General features: G+C 45.9%; 1 protein-coding gene across 2 annotated transcripts in view; it reads right to left on the reverse strand.

The window, feature by feature from the left end:
• Positions 1-1,325: 1,325 nt before the first annotated feature.
• The window catches only part of LOC149344140 (arylsulfatase B-like), a 189,073-nt gene continuing 171,455 nt past the window's right edge, over positions 1,326-18,943 (reverse strand). For both annotated transcript variants that reach the window (XM_089546165.1, XM_089546166.1), the window contains exons 8-12: positions 18,338-18,464; positions 16,467-16,766; positions 14,383-14,654; positions 7,918-8,100; positions 1,326-1,957 (exon numbers count right to left, since the gene is read on the reverse strand). In XM_089546165.1, coding sequence (XP_089402291.1) covers positions 1,817-1,957; positions 7,918-8,100; positions 14,383-14,654; positions 16,467-16,766; positions 18,338-18,464 — 1,023 coding nt within the window. In that variant the 3' untranslated portion in view covers positions 1,326-1,816. The remainder of the gene's footprint in view (positions 1,958-7,917; positions 8,101-14,382; positions 14,655-16,466; positions 16,767-18,337; positions 18,465-18,943) is intronic.

An 18,943-nucleotide genomic window follows, 5' to 3' on the forward strand; every position in this document is an offset into this window, starting at 1 on the left:
GCCCAGACTCTTATCGGACATGTCTCGGCTTCCAGCTTCAATCATCCCGCCTCGCCGGCGCCTGCCGCGGACCCTTCCTCCTCCCCCTCCTCACCGTCGGTTCGAACTCCTACGACGCTTCGCCGGCCGCCCGTTCCAGACTACAAGCCTTCAACGGCCGGGTGCCTCTCGACCATTCGTCTAATTTGAACGGTGGCCAGTGCCGTGAACCGAATGGAGGATTTGAACTGCTGGCTGCCGCAACGGAGACCGGCGCCTATACACACGGAGCCGCGCTGGACCCGAGCAGCAAACGGGCAGCAGAAGAGCCATCACGCCGGAGCTACGCTCATCGCCGGGCGCCGCCCTTCTTCTTTCTGCTAGCCCGTGGTGCTCTTGGCCCTTGTATCTACCATGTAAAAGCCCTTGTAGATATTGTACATAAACGTCCTCTGACTCACCGTCGCCTCGACCGTTTCTTCGCTCGGAGTCCCAGACCCAACAGTGGTGGCAGCGGTGGGATGCCCCAAATCCCAATAATGCGCAGATGGTAGAATATAGACTTGTGCGGAGCACTTTCCTCGTACGCATTGCTTGACTGATAGCAGCCACAAAATGATATACTCAGAGGAATTCCTGCTACCCCAAAAGCTGGAGAAACAAACACAAAAGAAAAGCGAATGGCGCTAAATCACAAATGCTTTTGTTCTTTCCCTTTTTCACTTTATCCTCACTTTGCAATGCAAAGGCAAAGCGAAGAGGTGCAAAAATACAGCATGGCCTCACAACGGTGGGCAAAGTAGACATACCGGAAAATCTCGCGCTCGTGCCCTGAAAGTAGCCCGAAAGATGTCACTTTTGACTTCAGTCCATCTGCTGTTTGCCCAACCCATCATTCCGAGAACTTCTAAGCCCGAAATGGCGTATAGTTTTTACGCACATCACACCCAGCTGTACAGTGCGGTATCCCTGCAGGCATTCTATTTGTCGTGGCAGAACACTTATTTCACAAAGAGGATGTGCGCAAAAAACATGAATAGAAGCAAGGGCCATGTGATGAAAAAAACGCTTTCGTGATTCGCACGTCCACGTAACTTGGCATAAACATCAGGAAAATTTGGCAGTGGGTGGATAAAAGCGTTGAACTCCTCGCTCAGAAGTTTTTTTCTATGTGTGCCGGTCGGGCTTCCAAAGGAAAAGCGGTTGATGGACGACCTGCCAAATATATCTAGTGCCTATGTTAAACTTGTTATTCTCAGAGTACTACTTTCCTATGCACAGATTGCACACCAGCAAAACGACAGCTGGATAAATTTATGTCCCAAAAACAAAGCCACCACGTCATCCGCGCCATATTGGAACTTTTATTGCATCATGGCAGTCTCTTTAACTACGAACCCTAATTTCCGAATATTGCCGTTATGTTCAAAATATTTTACTTCTATGTTAGAGAAGCAGCAGGACCTGCCGAATAGCTTGATTCAGTAAGATGTGTCGCGCTATTTCAGAGCGTGTTTTTAGAGGCTCAGCCTACACTACAGTTATGTTATCTAAGTATTTGTATCTATGCGAAACAGCACATTAACGCCGCCGTCACACAAACCGCAATGTCAAGCTTATAAGGCGCTAAAGGAATAGATGAGTGGCTGTATAGCCTTGCTTTCTGAGAGAAAAAAATTAGAGCGCACACGATCAGCCACTACAGCCTCAAAGCCAGACGAATTTATCTCGATCAACCTGTGCAACGTGGTCAGCAGAACACCGTTGGTGGCAGTCGTAGTGTTTCTAGAGCCCATGAGCAGCGTTAGTTTGCAGCATCTAACTGAGAAGCGCTAGCTCAAACGGGAACATCGTCATTCCAGGTAACCCATGCAGCTCCATGATGAGCGGGAAAGGACGCTTGGTCTTGACCAAGGTTGCCTGGCATCACAGCGCCCTCCTCGTAGGCTGCCAGTCTGTTCTGCAGCCGCTTGACTTCCTGGATAAGAAAAAACAGAAAGACAATTGCTCAAATCAATTCCAATATTACCGACCACAATGCAACGCTTTCCTCGGCTATCATAGCACGTCGGTAAATAAGGGGAGTGTAAGAGATGTTTTTTGTCCCTTGGACACAGCATGAAAACATATAATTTCAATAACATAAAGTAACTGAAAGGTACACAAAATGTTTATCAGAAACGGATTCAATAATCGTGCGTCTTTGCCGCGTTTGCGGGCTAGTCGTGTACACTACAAGCAAGAATCAATCGAATTGTGAGTCATTAGTTGGCATCTTTCTTCAAACTCCATATGTGTAAATAATTACGCCATAAATATACAGTAAAAATATGTTATGTGACCTCTTTTACTCCCTGCACTGAATAAAAGGGCAAAAAGAAGGATTCTGCTCTTTATAACCGCCATTTTTAAATGGAGTTCCTTGGTCTCAATGCGCCCGAAGACCCCAATGGAGTACAAAAAAAACACCATTTTGCGCCGCCCACACTGCCATGTGGTGTCTCGTCTGCTTCTGGTCAGTCGTGTGATAATGGTGGTGAGTGACGACCCCTTGGTTATTACTGTCGCTGGATCTCTGCTCACTTGTCATTCTTCATGGGCGCCTACCACGCTGTACGATATCGGCTGGTCGCCGCTTTCCGCTGCAGTAAGTAAACTGCTCAACTGAACTGATCCTGTGAAGCATGTAATGCTCAAACCATGAGCTGCGCCATCCCGCTAGAGCTTCCGCTTGGTCCTCATTCTAACACCTTTTTTCGGTGTGGCTCGGACGATGCGTTTAAACAGGCAATAGTGTTTTGCATGAACATGTAACTGTGATACAACATAGTTTCAGAGCCGAGCTTTTGATTGAACTAATGAAGCTACATTTTTCCTCAATCACACTAAGAAATCAAGCTTTAAAAAAGTGAAGACGAACGCGAACACTGCCATACTAGCATACCTTCGGAAGTGTTGTCATTTCTAACTCATTTTGTTCTGGTTTTTAGTCAACTATAGCGGGGTGCGTGATCATGAAAACTACTCCGAGACTCCTTTTTAGCATTGAACTAATGATTCCAGTGTTACTTCGCTGTATCAACCATCACAGGCAACCAAACTAGCTCATAAAGCCAAAGAGGACGGGAATCAGACGACTCCTGTCTCCTTCACCAAAGCCGACGCTGAGGTTGTAGACGGTCAAAATAACGCGTGACGCGGGATCATATTAGAGCAGCGCAGTTTCCCCAGCTGGGCGGTCGGCGGCCCCCCCAGCTACTTGTCCGTTTCCGCCGCTGATACTGCTGCATTTCTGTGGGTAGAAAAGTTTTTCTCCCTAGTACACTAAATACCTCCATTTTGTAGGGGTGCAAATAAAACACTCCATTTTTATGGAGTAAATAAAACCTCCTTTTGGGTGCTTGCTAGATGACAAGTCAGTTACTCCCATTTAGGGTTCTTTCTTGTTACCAGTGTCGGTACTCGGGTCTGTCCGCTAATTAACTGAAGCTTGTAGTCGAGGGGGATGGAGAATTCTTGATGTTTTAGTAGATTCGGTGGCGATGTCAAAACAGGAAAACGCTAAATAGTGTGATCTACCTGTTTTAAACTAAGGTTCCCGCCTTCCCCTGCCCAACCCAGCTTATTGAAAGGCGGTAAATAGTTTGCTCTGGAATGCTCGATGTCTAATGGCATTGTTAGCTGTCATTAGTTCACAGTTCGTCAGAAAAACCGAAGCATGGAGGTGCCAGAAGCAAACGGAAGCCTAACGAGCGGCGACGGCGTTTCACAAGAAATTCGAGGTAAAGTACTTCGGTGAAACTTACTCTGTGTCAGATCGCCTATGCTTCCGCAGCGACCATCCCGCGTTACCATCGGCTAGCCACTCCACGCCCCCAGATGCGCTTGCAACTACTGAACAAAGAACAAAGCTGTCGGGCTCCAGCCAGCTGCCTTAAAGTATCCTGTTAAATGGCCGCAACCGTGGTCTGAATAATTAGCAGAGAGCTCTCATATGCATGTCGGAGCTCTCATGACACAAACCGAGCAGAATTTTCCGGCATGCTAGCTGGTTCGATTTCTTCATTTTCAAACACTACGCAATAAAGTGAAGACGAAAGAGAAGAGGACATGAACACAAAAGCGCAGATTGCTTGTCATGAAGGGGCTCAGCCCCAGTACCTTTTTCAAGTGGCTCTTTTAGAAATCCTATACGAATCATTGCCTGTAGCCTTGTGGCTGCGTTTGACTGCCAGGAAGTTCCCGGGGGAGAAAGACACAGCTTGAGTCCGTGGCAAAAAGTTGTCAAGAGCAATCAAAATGATTACCGGCACGCGTTTTTGACGAAGAAAACTCACTAAGTACATTGCCTCCTTTCGCGTAATAGTTTCACAGGTGAGCTGGCAGTGATTAGGAGGCGACTTTTTTAAGAACCACTTAAGAGAGTCAGTGGGGCTGGACTCGTTTTTGGTACGCAATCTGCGCTCTGTGCTCATGTACTTTATCCTCTTTTCTTTCTATCTTCGTCATTACGCGCGATTTTTGAAGATATCCGCGATACATGTTTCTCTAAACTGTAGACACCAAGGAATATTAATTCCCCGAAAGATAAAACCAATAAGCATTTTAGTATGTTTTCCTTAACAACCATGCTGAGTTACTTTAAAACAGATTAGAATTTTGATAGCACTGAAATTTCTAGTCAATCAAAATGTATTGAAATGAAACAGAAGAACGCAGCGTAGTTTGGAAAGAAGTATAATTGGGATAACGTACAGACACAAAAAAGAGTAGCATGGCTAAAACAACAAACTAGAGTTGGCAACACTATAGCCTAACCCCTCACTTCAGAAATTATGAGGGAGCCAAAGAAAACGAATCATTACCTCTACATTATTTCACCTAAAGTGGCCTAAATTATAATTCAATAACGAAATAATACTAGATTCGTTATAGTTTATGAAATCGGCTTGTCACCCATTAGCAGTTCGTCCATTTTTAGTAGCAAGTCCTGGGGCGGTATTCTTTAAGCTGTACATTTTCCGTCGCTCATTTCGCATCTATTCGGTCCTCTGTCAGTGTTAACTGCGATATGCTCATGGCTTTCACGAGCCTGGGGCAAGTGACTCGGCCATTAGGTGGCTGGTGTCCATATCTCACCATTGGCTGCATGTCGCAGCCAATGGAAGCCACTGGTCAGCTGCGGTTGGCTGCTGTTGACAGCGCGCTGCGATGCACCTCACCAGTTGTTGCATACTGCATCAAATTTCAGCCAATGGTAAGGTCCGGTTGGCAACCACACAATGTCCAGGTCACTTGCCCCAGACGTTTGAAAGCCACGGGTATAAGTGAGTCACTACTGCAGCCTGTCCACCGTGTCAGGTGGCAGCTCAGTTAAACGTCAGAGGCTGCTCGGGAAGAGCAACCTGGATCGCATCCCCACTCAAGCCGCCCAAGTCCCACCGGGGCGAGCCCCTGCCATAGAAGGACAGTGGCCCATCGCTTGGCCGCTGCATCACTGCTGCGGTGATGCTTGCAGATGGATCGGCGGCTGAGTACTGATCCGGGGCGGCTGCCAGGAAGCTGACATTCGGTGCGGTACAAAATCGTCGTGAGTGCGATTTCAGCAGTACCGGGCAACATGGCCAGCAAACCCACAGGAATAACAGATGGGACGGTTGTCACTTGTTCGCCATAGATTGCGGCGCTGCGGAGGAGGTGCAATAAAAGGCTGTGGGGGCGGAAGAAATTCCTGTACAGGTCCTGGAGGCGTAGCGTAGACCAAAGGGTAGCTAGCTGGCCGTGGTCGGGCAGCGACGGCAGCGTACGTCAGCGGTGCGACAGGCGCGGGCATCATTGGTGAAGCGACAGGGACGTCGGCGTATGTGAGGGGCTCAACGGCTGGTGCGGGCTGAGGCATGGGAGCTGGCGGAGCGACAGAGAGAAGGGCCTTTGCCACGCGGTCGGCGAGGACCTGTCGAAGGGGCGCCAAATTTCAGGACAGCTCGCAGTACGTCGGAAGTAAAGATATCTGGCGAGCAACTTCCTCCCGGATGAAGTCTTTGAGCTGCTGCAGCAGCGTGGAGCTCCCAGCTGTAGAGGAAAGACCAGAAAGTGGTTCCACAGGCCCGGAAGGCGGTGGAGTGATGAGGCGCTGCTTGCGCAACTCATCGTAGCTCTGGCAAAGGTTGACAACTTGGGCAACAGTAGTCAAATCCCGGGACGTTAACATTTGAAAGGCATCATGTTCGACGCCATTCAGGATGCGCTTGATCTTGTCTTTCTCGGACATCTGTGCGTTGACGCGACTGCAGAGATGGGCCACATCTTCAATGTAACTCGTGATTGTTTCGCCGGGCCGCTGTGATCGATCGTGCAGGCATTGTTCGGCACGGAGCTTGCGTACAGCAGGACTACCAAACACGGTGGTAAGGTTAGCCTTGAATGTGTCCCAGGTTGTTATATCGGCTTCGTGGTTACGATACCACAAGTTGGCAACTCCGGCCAAAAAAAAAGATGACATTTGTTAACTTAGTGACGTCGTCCCACTTATTGCAGGAATTCACTCGCTCGTATGAAGCAAGCCAGTCATCGCGGTCTGTGTCGTCGGTGCCGCTAAAGAGCGCAGGGTCGCGCTGGCGTAAAGAGCCAGAGCAGACAACCGGCTGGGTAATCGGGGCGGCCGGTGAGTGTTCGTCTTCAGCCATACGAGCTCGTCTTGCCATACGTGAGGCAAGGAAATCAGGCAGCACCTCCACCAAATGTAGAAGAAGGACGCCGGGGACGGCGTCGAGGTCGGCGATGGAGCGGGGCGACCAAGACCAACATACGATCTGCGCGATGGCAATCCCAGAACTGCTTCTTCTTCATCGGCGTCCAGCTAAGGGGTCCATATCTTCTTCTTCACACTAGGAAGACTCCGAGGGATCGATGAATGCAGAGAATTGTCCACCAAATCCATATATATTGACACTAACCCATTATCGCCATTCGAACAACCTCCATCCCTAAATACTGGATCTCAACACCACAACCGAAGTGAAAACCGAAGAACTAGCGCATCTAATTTTCATTAGGCCTAACTACTGAAATACACCATCTTCGTAGAGCTTGTTCACGGTCACGACTAACATTAAAATCGAAAAGCGCTGGCTTCTAAGAACATGTTGGCATCAAACTTTGCTTCCAAGCTTTATGTAGTATCTGGTCAAGGTGCGCAAACGGTACGTAGAGAAATTGCAACACTGTGCAGTAAAGGCTTCAACTGAGAGAACGAAAAGGATTGGGCGAGGCACGAACAGCGTAGTACTGATACCAGATCGCCTGCTAGATTAGCAGGCTACAGCACAACCGCAGGCGGCAGAAAGTCAGGCGAAAAAGATATTGGGAAATACCTTAGTACACGGTACAGTCAGGCCGGAATGAAACGCGAACAGAACATGTCAAGAAAACAAAATAGTTTACCTGCCTACTTTCAGCTGGAGTGTACAACTAGCCTGATTCATGTGTCTGGGTAAAGGGCCTACTGAAATGCATAATCGAAAATAGGTTGTAATGGAATACCTCGCTGCAAAGCAGAAATGTATGATATATGCGTGTTCGCGTTTCATTCCGGCCTGACTGTACATGCGGCTGACAGATGGCAGGGCTCATTGCAGATAATCAGATGTGCCTCTCTAGTCCTCTTCTTTTCGTAGCCAAACAAATGATGATTATAGAATTATTGAACGTCAAAACAGAGTTCTACATGTATGTCTATTTTACACAACTTAACGTTCTTCGATGTCATTACCGTGTGAGGCTGGCGCTTCTAAGATAGAGAATTAGTTTCCCAAGAAAGTGCCCATATATGAAACCTTACCGTTCTCCATGCTTTCTCGGTCTAATGTAGGCATGGACGCAATAGATTGAGCAAAGCTTCGAGACTGTAACAAGTGCAGGCACGACATTCCATCTCACCTGGGGATTCTTGTTCGCTATGTTGTGGTACTCGCACGGGTCTGCAATGATGTCATACAGGCAGGGTTGCCGCGCTGAATCACAGGACGCTTTTCTCAACCGTGTATCACCGCAGTCGACAGGTGTTGAATAGGCACCCTCTGGTGAACCGCATTTCGGGTTCGCGCCACGGCCAGAGAGCACCTTTGCAAAAGAAGAAGAATATCCCAAGAAATTATTGAAAGTCAGCTAAAAAGATCAATTTGTCAGAGTAGCTGCTTGACGGCGTGCAAAGGGCATGCAAACGGCATGCAAAGGTAAATATGAACCACAGGCAAGACTCAATATGAACCACAGCAAGGCGTTCCTGTACTCTGAATGTCTGCATCAGCACTTAGCCAAGCGATGCAGAATATCTGTTCCTGCATACACGCAGTTTAGTGGAGATATTGCGTTTCACTAATAATATGAAGCACCAAGTGGCCCCAGCTCTTGCGTTCTTAACATTGGCGTCAGTGCCTTGTCCGCATAAACCCAACAATTATGGGCTAAAGCATTTTTGAACAATTTTTTTTATATCTTGTAAGGTATAAGGGGGGCACGACACCGACTTGTAAGGGGGGCACGACACCGCGAGGAACATGGTCAAACACTCGTCATTGTTTTTCCAGGTAGCCCTGCTGTGGACCATAACCGCACCCTCGCGCGACGCCCATCCAAAAGAGCCACTGCTGCTTCAGCCTCACGAGTCGGTACAAACGCCGCCTTCAGCCAGCAAAAACAGACCCACAGACGGCAATCTTCCGCCATCCCTAGCCGGAACGAACTCCTTCGTCTGGCAACCTGGTGCTACCTCCTGTGCGGCCAACCCGCCGCGACTACTTCAGGCGCCACCGTTCTACGGCCAGTTGGGGCACGACACCGCGAGGAACATGGTCAAACACTCTTCATTGTTTTTCCAGGTAGCCCTGCTGTGGACCATAGCCGCACCCCCGCGCGACGCCCATCTAAAAGAGCCACTGCTGCTTCAGCCTCACGAGCCGGTACAAACGCCGCCTTCAGCCAGCAAAAACAGACCCACAGACGGCAATCTTCCGCCATCCCTAGCAGGAACGAACTCCTTCGTCTGGCAACCTGGTGCTACCTCCTGTGCGACCAACCCGCCGCGACTACTTCAGGCGCCACTGTCCTACGGCCAGTTGGGGCACGACACCGCGAGGAACATGGTCAAACACTCGTCATTGTTTTTCCAGGTTAGTTACATGGCAAACGCCACTTGGGCACGCACAAACGATCCTTTTTTGCTCGCAGTGTCGTGCCCCATCGAGCTGCGCAACTGTGTACGTAAACATATGCACCACCTACTTTGTTCCCTCTGCCAATCATACTTTGACCTTTCGTTCCTACTCATCATGTCGGGTGACGTGGAACTAAACCCCGGATCGGCAAACAGCGATTCATCTACTTCTCTTGAACAAATATCGCAAACTCTGTCGCGCCTTGAGTCAACCCAGGGCACAATACTCAGTGAAATAGCATCAATCCGTGCCGCACAGAATAACATAGAAAGTCTCGTCAATGGCATTTCCTCCCGCGTTGACACCCTCGAAAAAACAGTAGAAACGATTCAGGCCGCAGAGCCCAGCACATCCCTTAGCTCACATGGCGACGTTGCCAAGCTGACATCTGAAATCAGAACACTTACGGAAAAGAGCGAAGATGCGGAAAGTCGTCTGCGGCGATCAAATTTGCTATTCTTTGGGATTCAAGATTCCAACAATGAAACATGGACTCAGTCTGAAACACATATCGTTACTTTTTTATCGGAGAAACTAAACATCGCCATCACAGCTGACGACATCGAAAGAGCACACAGGTTGGGCCGCTCTCAGGCATCCAAGAATCGTCCCATTATCGTAAAATTTCTGCGCTTCAAAGATAAATCCAAAATCCTTGCCGCATCATCAGAATTGAAGGACATGTCTTTTTCCATTAGAGAAGACTTATCAGCACGAGTGCGTCTAGCTAGGAAAAAACTTTACTGATACGCATCCCAGTATGAATCCAAGTTTAAGATCCGTTATGATAAACTGGTCATGGATAACAAACAGTTCATCTACAAAGCTGAGCCCGATTCAGTCGTCGAACTGTCATAGCCATCCAAATGCGCACGTGTTTCAACTGTTTCACACGCACCTCATCACAGCCATAACCCTCAAAAAGCGCTAACTGTTAACACAGTATCTATCATGCTCTCAAACGTTCGCAGTTACATATGCAAAAAGGAAGCACTGGAAACCTTTCTTGAAGATAACGATACTGACATCGCAATAATGACTGAATCATGGCTGAGCCCAGATATTCAAGACCATGAACTTCTTAGTAATATCGTCACCTACACCATCCATAGGCTTGACCGTGTAGGGCGTCGAGGAGGAGGCGTTTTGGTATTTATGAATCCCAGACTCGTCTGTCAGCGCATAGCACCTAACTGTCATCACGAAATCCTTTGCCTTCATGTTTCACTCCCGGCTAACGCGCTAATACTTATTTCTTGCTACCGCGCACCCGACAGCGATAATTCTTTCGTTGATGAACTTCACTCTGTCATATTAAACTTGCATTCCCGCTTTCCTCGTGCGACCTACTTATTGTCCGGCGACTTCAATTTGCCTGATATAGACTGGAATAATTTCATTGCTTAATCCACCCTATCAAAAAACTTTGTCGACATTGCTCTCACGTTCAACTTCACTCAGTTGGTGACTGTGCCAACTCGTGGTTCTAACATTTTGGATTTGATTCTCGTCTCTAATCCCGAGTTAATTAAGTCTGTTCAAAGCATAAAGGGCGTAAGCGATCACAACATTCTCTTATTCGACCTCTCCATTACGTTACAACATCGCCAACCTGAAACCAAGTACATCAGGGACTACAACAAAGCCACTTTTAACAATATAAATACAGAACCAGATGTCTTTCTTCAACATTTCAGTCCCCTCGCTAATTATAGAACAGTTGAACAAAATTGGTCCTTATTAAAACACAAAATACTGTCTCTCATCGACAGGTTCGTTCCCCTGGTGCGCATTCGAGGGGATGCTAGCAAGCCTTGGTTTTCTGATTGATTGCGAAAACTAGCCAGAAGAAAAAAGCGTATTTTTTGGGAAGCTAAGCAAGCGGATTCTCCCCAGAAGTGGTCTTCCTACTTTAAAGCGCTACGTGAATACACGGGCCAATTGAAGCGCTCCAAACGAAAGTTCTTCCACCAAGACCTTCTAACTATTCTACGCGACAAACCGCAAACATTTTGGAGCATATTAACCCCGAAACGCTGCCCGCCACACAAGTCATTGACCAATTCTGATGGCTCGCATGTACCAGGTAACCAGTGCGCTGAAGTCATAAATTCGTATTTCGCTTCTGTGTTCACTCATGAACCTACTTCCGACGTTCCCTTCCAACCGTGTTTTAACTACTCCGAAATGCAGCCGGTCACAATCACATCTGAAGGCATAGCGAAACTAATAGATAACCTTAAGATCTGTAGCAGTCCAGGCCCTGACAACATATCGCCTAAAATTCTAAAAGGCACCAAACTGGTTTCCAGTTTGATTTTACAGATAACTTTCAATCAGTCTATCGCCACAACATCAATTCCAAGTGACTGGAAAAATAGCACCGTAACCCCTGTACACAAATCTGGCGGCCGTTCTGACACTTCGAATTACCGCCCCATTTCTTTGACGTGCATCTCTTGCAAACTGCTAGAACATATACTGTATTCAGCCATTGCAACACACCTTGACGCCAATTCTTTTTTCTTTCTGAATCAGCATGGTTTCCGTCGAGGCTTTTCATGCGAAACACAGCTATTCGAATTCACAACAGACCTCCACCTTAATCTCGACTCCGGCTTTCAAACTGACGTCATTTATCTGGACTTTTCTAAAGCATTTGACTGCGTACCCCATCGTCGCCTCATGGCCAAACTTTCGAGCCTTCATCTTGACCCGCTGGTTTTATCGTGGATTCATTCTTTCCTTTCTAACCGTTCGCAACACACTGTAATAGACAACCACCATTCTTCAGCTACAAACTTCATTTCGGGTGTTCCTCAGGGCTCCGTGCTCGGCCCTCTTCTTTTTTTGGTATTTATTAACGACCTTCCTTGCAACATATCATCGTCAATTCGCCTATTCGCAGACGACTGCATTCTGTATCGATGCATATCATCAAACAACGATCAAGACCTCCTCCAAAATGACCTCAATGAAATAACCAACTGGTGCACCCGGTGGCTGATGACATTAAACGTTTCAAAATGCAAGTACATGACAGTATCACGTAAACGCAATAGCTTAAATTACCAGTATTCTTTAAGGTCAACACAAGTGGAGTCCTACCGGTACTTAGGAATAACAATCACTAGCAAACTTTCATGGTCCGAGCACATCTTAAACATAGTAGCTGAAAGTTCAAAATCGCTCAACAGACTGAGAAGGTACCTAGCCGTGTCCCCTCCATTCATCCGCAAACTCGCTTATGAAACATTCATTCGTACTAAACTAGAATATGCCTCACTCATTTGGAATCCGCACCAGTCATACCTAATTGAAGCATTAGAATCAGTACAAAGTCGTGCAGCCCGATTTATTACTTCATGTTACGATCGCAGAACCAGTATTTTGTGGCATAAAATCATCGCTTGACATACCGCCACTGTCTTTTCGCCGTACAATTTCCCAACTCTGCCTTTTCCACAAGTTATACTACAGTTTTCCTCAATTGCACTGCACACTTCTACTCCCTCCCAATAGAACATCTCGTCGTCTTTTTAACAGCCTGAGCCTACCGCGTTTACATGGTTGCACCAATGCCTTTCAAAAATCCTTCCTGCCATCCGCCATTGAACACTGGAATGAGCTGCCTGAGGCAGTTGTAAATGAGCGCGATGCAAATAAATTCAAAACCCTGCTTTTATCTCATCTTTTTCGTTAGCACACTTACAGTGTAATACCCGACAATTTTCAGTACCACCTTTGCACATGTTACATTTTTGAACCCTTGTCTGCTAATCAGTGTTCCCGTTTTGTTCCTGTGTATATAGCGTGATGGCCACAGTGTACCTGTGATTGTTCCGTTTTTTTATTTTTCAATGCTCTTTTAACAATTGTTTTGCCTACTTCACTGTTATATTTCAAATGTTCCTATTGTTTGTGATTTCGTATTTTTGCTCCCCCCTTATGTAATGCCCCACCTAGGGGTCCTTAAGGGAAAATAAATTATGATGATGATGATGATGATGATTTCTATAACAATGAATATATTCGCAGATCTCCCGACGGCGGGCTTATATTTTTTTTTCCTCTTAACATTTTTGCTATATTCAAAAGTGTTCCCCACTGGTTTTTCATGGTAGTATTAACTTCTCAAAGCGAGCGATGGAAACTATATAAAAGAAAGATTTTCCGACGTATCTGAAGAAGAGACCATTAGCTTCAATATTTCTATGCAAGTATCCTACAGTTTTTCAATATTCAATGTTTTTATCTAAGCATGCTGGACATGATTACTTCGCGCCGGTTTTACATAGCACTGAAAAAAATTGCGAGTAGCGTTCATTGAGCTTAACGCTCGTACCACATGCTTGAAAGAAGTTATGGTAAACGCTTAATGCCTTAAGTTAACTACAAAATGACGATAATTACTGTAAACCAGTCATAAACTCTATCTGATTAAAAATAGTCCTCATGGGCATTGAATCTCGGCAGTTTTGCCCAACATAACATTAAAATTATTTTTCAGGAAATTCCGCTGTCCTCGTTAACAAATCTAAAATGTCATAAAATACAGTGCCAGTACACAAGCCGATGTCTGTCAGATTTTCCAGCAGAGGGAGCACCATTTGCATCTAAACTACACAAGTTACTCGCCCAACTGAGAATTATGAATTGGATAAAAAGTTATTGCAAAGTTGTGTGCTTTTATGTGCGTGGTATGGGGACGACAGAACCCATTTCTCAGACTCACTAAGTTACGGCTGGCAGTAAAGATAATGCAATTAAATTGGCGCCTATCGCACCGGGCCAATGCAGTTACCACTTAAGGCTGTAAGCGCTTAGTCGCATTACATCTGTCTGTATCACAAGTGCGTAAGCAATTACTTCCTAAGTGTTTGCCGCATCGGTCACCAGTGCGCCTATGTCAAGCCAGAATATTCGTACTCAAGCCAGGCAAAACTCTGCGCGAATGAGTCAAACTAAATGTTCGCTTCGTTTCACGTTCACTTTTGGTATTTTATACTTTTTCCTGGTCTTCATTGGCAAAAATGTAATCACGCAACCTTTGCGGTAATATTAGGACATCTAAACTTAAATTTCCGCGTTTAGATCTCTATGGTAATCTAAAATAGGGCACATATATTTGCAGTTTTAAGGACTACTTTGCCATCGTATACTAATAACAAACTATATGATCACCAACCTGGTAAGCGGTTGAATTGAGGCAGCTTTGGCGCGCTGCATCGGCTTCCTGTTCCACTGACAGTCTCTCTCCTGGTAACTCAATCCAGTCTGAGGAGCCATCCGGAAAGGGACCAACGACAAGCTTGTATCGGTCCGAGATTATTCCCGCGTTGCCATCAACGGGATCGATATTAAGAAGAACCTCGTTTCTTGGAGTACTGGCGTTCGGGTTGGCCAAAGACTGAAAATGGCTGACACCGTCGACTCCGCCTAACTTGGCCGGGTCCCCTCCTGCATGTACGGTGCAGTCTCGTCAGTACGGGCGGTGGTAATGAACGGATCTAGCATGAAAAATTTCTTAAGCCCTTTCGCCGCAAAATTATTTCCCGAAAAAGTACCAAAATCGCCAGATATTTTGAAGTTATCATAATTTTCTTCGTGTAATGCTGATTTTGAAAATATATTGGTTTCTGGATAGAATTAACGCTCAAATTTAGAAAATTAGAAGCTGCTCCCAGTTCGGCTTGCCCTGAGTGCATGTCATAGTAATGGGCTAAAAGGTATAGAAATACGCCGCATTTCTTTGATTCGATACGCTGTAATTGTAACGTAGTTTCATATTAACACATGCAGGGGGTTCATCATTCGTAGTTAACGTGCGGTACCCAACATGTCACCGTAGTAATCGTCGCCGTTGTTCTCGTCGCCAACTGAAGCCATCTTCACTTCGGAAATCGAGTCGCCGTCCGAGAAAAATTCTAGATCGTCACCAACGCTGCTGACAGAACTGCTCCATGAAATAGCTCTTTTACTATTCATGTGTGACGCCATTATGAAATAACTGTTTTCAGGCTTAAAATACTCCCAAAAGGTGTTTTTTTGATGGATAACTACAGCTATCTTGTGATAAGAATTGCTAGCTACACAACTGCCAGCCGTACTTCGTCTTTGGCGGAGTGAGCGGCGCAACATCAGTTCAGACGAGTATGACTCGTCATTGACGATATTTTACCGGTCTCTCACAACTAGTACAGCTGGCGGTTGCCGGTTAAAGGGTTAGGACGACTACATGTGGCTGCCCCATGATAATTACAGGCTAAAATATTACGTGAAGTCTTCAGACGATTAAAATTGTGCCGCACGTTTTTAAAACTTAGCGCTTCTCTTGGAGAGATTTGCGGTTCCGTGCGAGTATGCAAGTAGTAACCGTTACCGCCAATAGTTTCTACCAGATGGATCCGCTACTAGACGGTTAGGGCACAAGTTAGGCTTAGGCTATTTTGTCCCACTAATGAAAAGTGTGACAACATGAAACGGGCGTTTGATTATCATTATACGCTAACGATCCATTAGCATTAGCCATTCTTCTTATTTTGAATTGCTTCTTCATACTTCTTACCTTTTAATAATCTTTAATACACTTTGCCGCATATTTCTGAGGCCATTAAACTGAGCAAACCGCTCAGCAACTTTGTTTTGCTCTTCGCAGTGTCATTTCTTCTAATTTTCACTTTCACTGACTCATTGTTAGCCATTAACTTTTGCTTAGTTATTATCACTATTATGAGGCAATTTCTGTACTCAGATATTTTGGGAAGGTCCACACGCCAACCGTGGCAGGTGGCATGTGATGGAGGTAGCATTACGCAGGGCGCTGCTTTTTCTTCAGGATGGGGCTTCTCTTGTTATCGCATTAATGAAAGCGAGTACAAAACCCCTGGCTAAGCAATCATTACAAGGAATAGATCAGGAAGAAACGAAGAATGACAAGAAAGAAAATCGAGAGTGAGAGAAAAAGTAAAAATAAGAATAGACATTAAGAAAGAAGAAAGGAAAAGAGACAGGAAGTTCGAAAGGAAGGGAGGAAGTAAGGAAGAAAGCAATGAAGAAAGAAGGAAAGAGAGAAGGAAAGAAAGAACTAAAGAGAGGTATAAAAAGAGAGGGGGGGGGAGGAAGAAAAAAGACCAAAACTAAAAGTTTAAACACACAGTCGTCGTTAATATATTAAGCTGCGTGATTATCAGTGTAAAACGTAACTTCTTCGAATTTCGTCTACCACATTGATGAGTACAATTATTCAAGTATTGCTTCTGAAGAGCTTACCAGCCATCTCATAGAGTGTTGGTAACCAGTCCGTGACGTGGAAGAGACGCTCGTATTCAGAACCAGGTCCCTGCCACAGAGGCTTAGCAGTCCACACGAAACCCGGCACCTTCACTCCGCCTTCCCACAGCGTGGACTTCTCGCCTCTGAGAGGCCACGAGGAGGCCGCGTTCACACCCCAGAATGTGGAGGCAGCTCCATTGTCCGAGCTGAATGACAGGAATGTGTCCTCGAGCATTCTTCGCTCTTCCAATGCGGAAAAAATCTTCCCGACGGACTCATCGAGGGCAGCCACCATTCCTGCACAGAATTGAAAGAAAAATCACGAAAACTAGAAAATTCGAGAGATATTCCATAATGGTTCGGTTTCATAATTTATAATAAGCTCTGACACGCCTCTAACCTAAAACTTTTAGTGCGCTAGCACTTCTATTGGCCATTTCCTGCATTTAGCCGTTATGTGTCTGTCGGTCTCTGTCTGAAGCCGGCTTTGGTTTTCTGGTAGACTGCTCGCCTACCCACCGTGTGGTGGGTAACATGCCCACCAGGCGGTCGAAATTTCCGGAGCCCTTCACTACGGTGTCCCTTATAGACCTTTCCAAAAAGGGCTCCCTGGGAGCTGCCTTATTGTTCCCTGGACTGCAGTGGGCACCTCGCGCTAGCACGGTGGAAGCGGCGAAACGCCTCCTCTCTAGACTGCTGGAAACCGGTTCCGCCGCCGGAAACAATATCGCAGCGCCCGGGTTGGAAAGGTGTATAGCCTGAGTCGCTTTGGGACGTTAAGCCCCAATAAACCAAACCAAACCAGGTATATATATATATATATATATATATATATATATATATATATATATATATATATATATATATATATATATATATATATATATATATATATATATATATATATATATATATATATATATATATATATATATATATATATATATATATATATATATATATATATATATATATATATATTTATATATATATATATATATATACCCAGCAACCTGGCCACCGTGTCAGCATGTGAGGCTGCTCAGGAAAACCAACCTGAGTCGCAACCCAACTCCCACCCATGACATCACCTGCCGTAGATGGGCAGTGGTGCATCGTTTGACCGCTGCACCAATGAGCCAGGAGTGGTAGGCTCGCAGGGATCTACGAATGAAGACAATGGCCAATTCCGCATATACGGACAAAGAATAGGGTGGGGCGACCTTAAAGGAAGTAAAAATAATAAGCCCCTGGATATATATGGACAGTGAGCCCTGGAAGTGAGTTCCTGATATATGGACAGTGAGCCATTATCGCTACCCAAAAAACTGCCATCCATTAACACTAAACTGCCGGCTATGAATGAACAGTGCCTCGCCGGAAATCTGCCAGTAGATCTTCAGGTCGCTACTAACTGCTGACGTCTCGTTTAACGCAAGACATGGCCACCCAGACTGTCGCGCTGGATTTAGAGCAAGTCTTAACAATATGCAAGTGCAGCTGTGATAGTTCACCCCGTGGTGCCTATTGATGGGTGTCCGCTTGGTGCTACAGTGTAGCTCAGTTCAGACCGCCTGTAGGGCTACAACATTGACCCCTAACGGTCAAAGTTACTGTTCAAAAGGGTGGCAAAGTAGTAATTTCCTGTAGTGCTGTCATGTGCCGGTACACTCACAAAATGATTTTAGCGAGCCCTACTCGCCTTCAACTGAACACAGAATGCCAGCAAACACCCAAGCTGGACACACCATGAACCTCAAAATAGCAGCCTACTTATGACACGCCTGGCTAGTCCAAATCTGTTAGGGTGTTAAAATGCCTGATTAACAGCAATTTCTTCTCCGTGAGCCAAAATTCAGGGCACTCGCCTGCGTAAACGGTGCGGTTCTCGTGGCCAATGAAGTCGTAGCCGTCCAGGTGCCGTTGGGGCGCCTCAAGTGGTTTTCGAACGGTACCATAGTGCGGAGCGAAGTGGGCGACGTACAGGAACATGGGCTGCGATGGCAATCAGTGTGCGACGTGAGCTGCGCCAGGTCACAGGCGGAAATATTAGTTACTTCTAAAAGCAATAGATGTCGTGCCGTATACCTGGCCTTCAGAATATATTACGGCGTCATTACAGGTTCCTGCCCAAAGTTGGTCTCGCAAATAAAGTATCCTTCAGAAATCGTACGCCACGACAATGTTACTGAAAGAGTAACACTAAAATAAATTGTGAACTTAAAATAATCGTGATTTTTCCGTGTAAGCAAAGTCGGCAGCTCGACAGCTCGAAACCGCTGCCGACCACGAGATAAACACAAAAAAGCCCGATAGCAAAAGTACTAGTGACTATTACTGTCAATCTCTCACATAAACGCCAATCATTATCGTGTTACCAAGACGATATTTGCGTCGTCAATGCATTACCTCACTTCTCGTAGAAGTGCTGCTAAAGCAAGTAGTAGCAATATCTCTCTTTTTTGAAGTGAAGT

Source organism: Amblyomma mixtum, chromosome 5 (genome assembly GCF_055824585.1).
Source record: "Amblyomma mixtum isolate Tamu chromosome 5, ASM5582458v1, whole genome shotgun sequence".
Lineage (NCBI taxonomy): Eukaryota > Metazoa > Arthropoda > Arachnida > Ixodida > Ixodidae > Amblyomma > Amblyomma mixtum.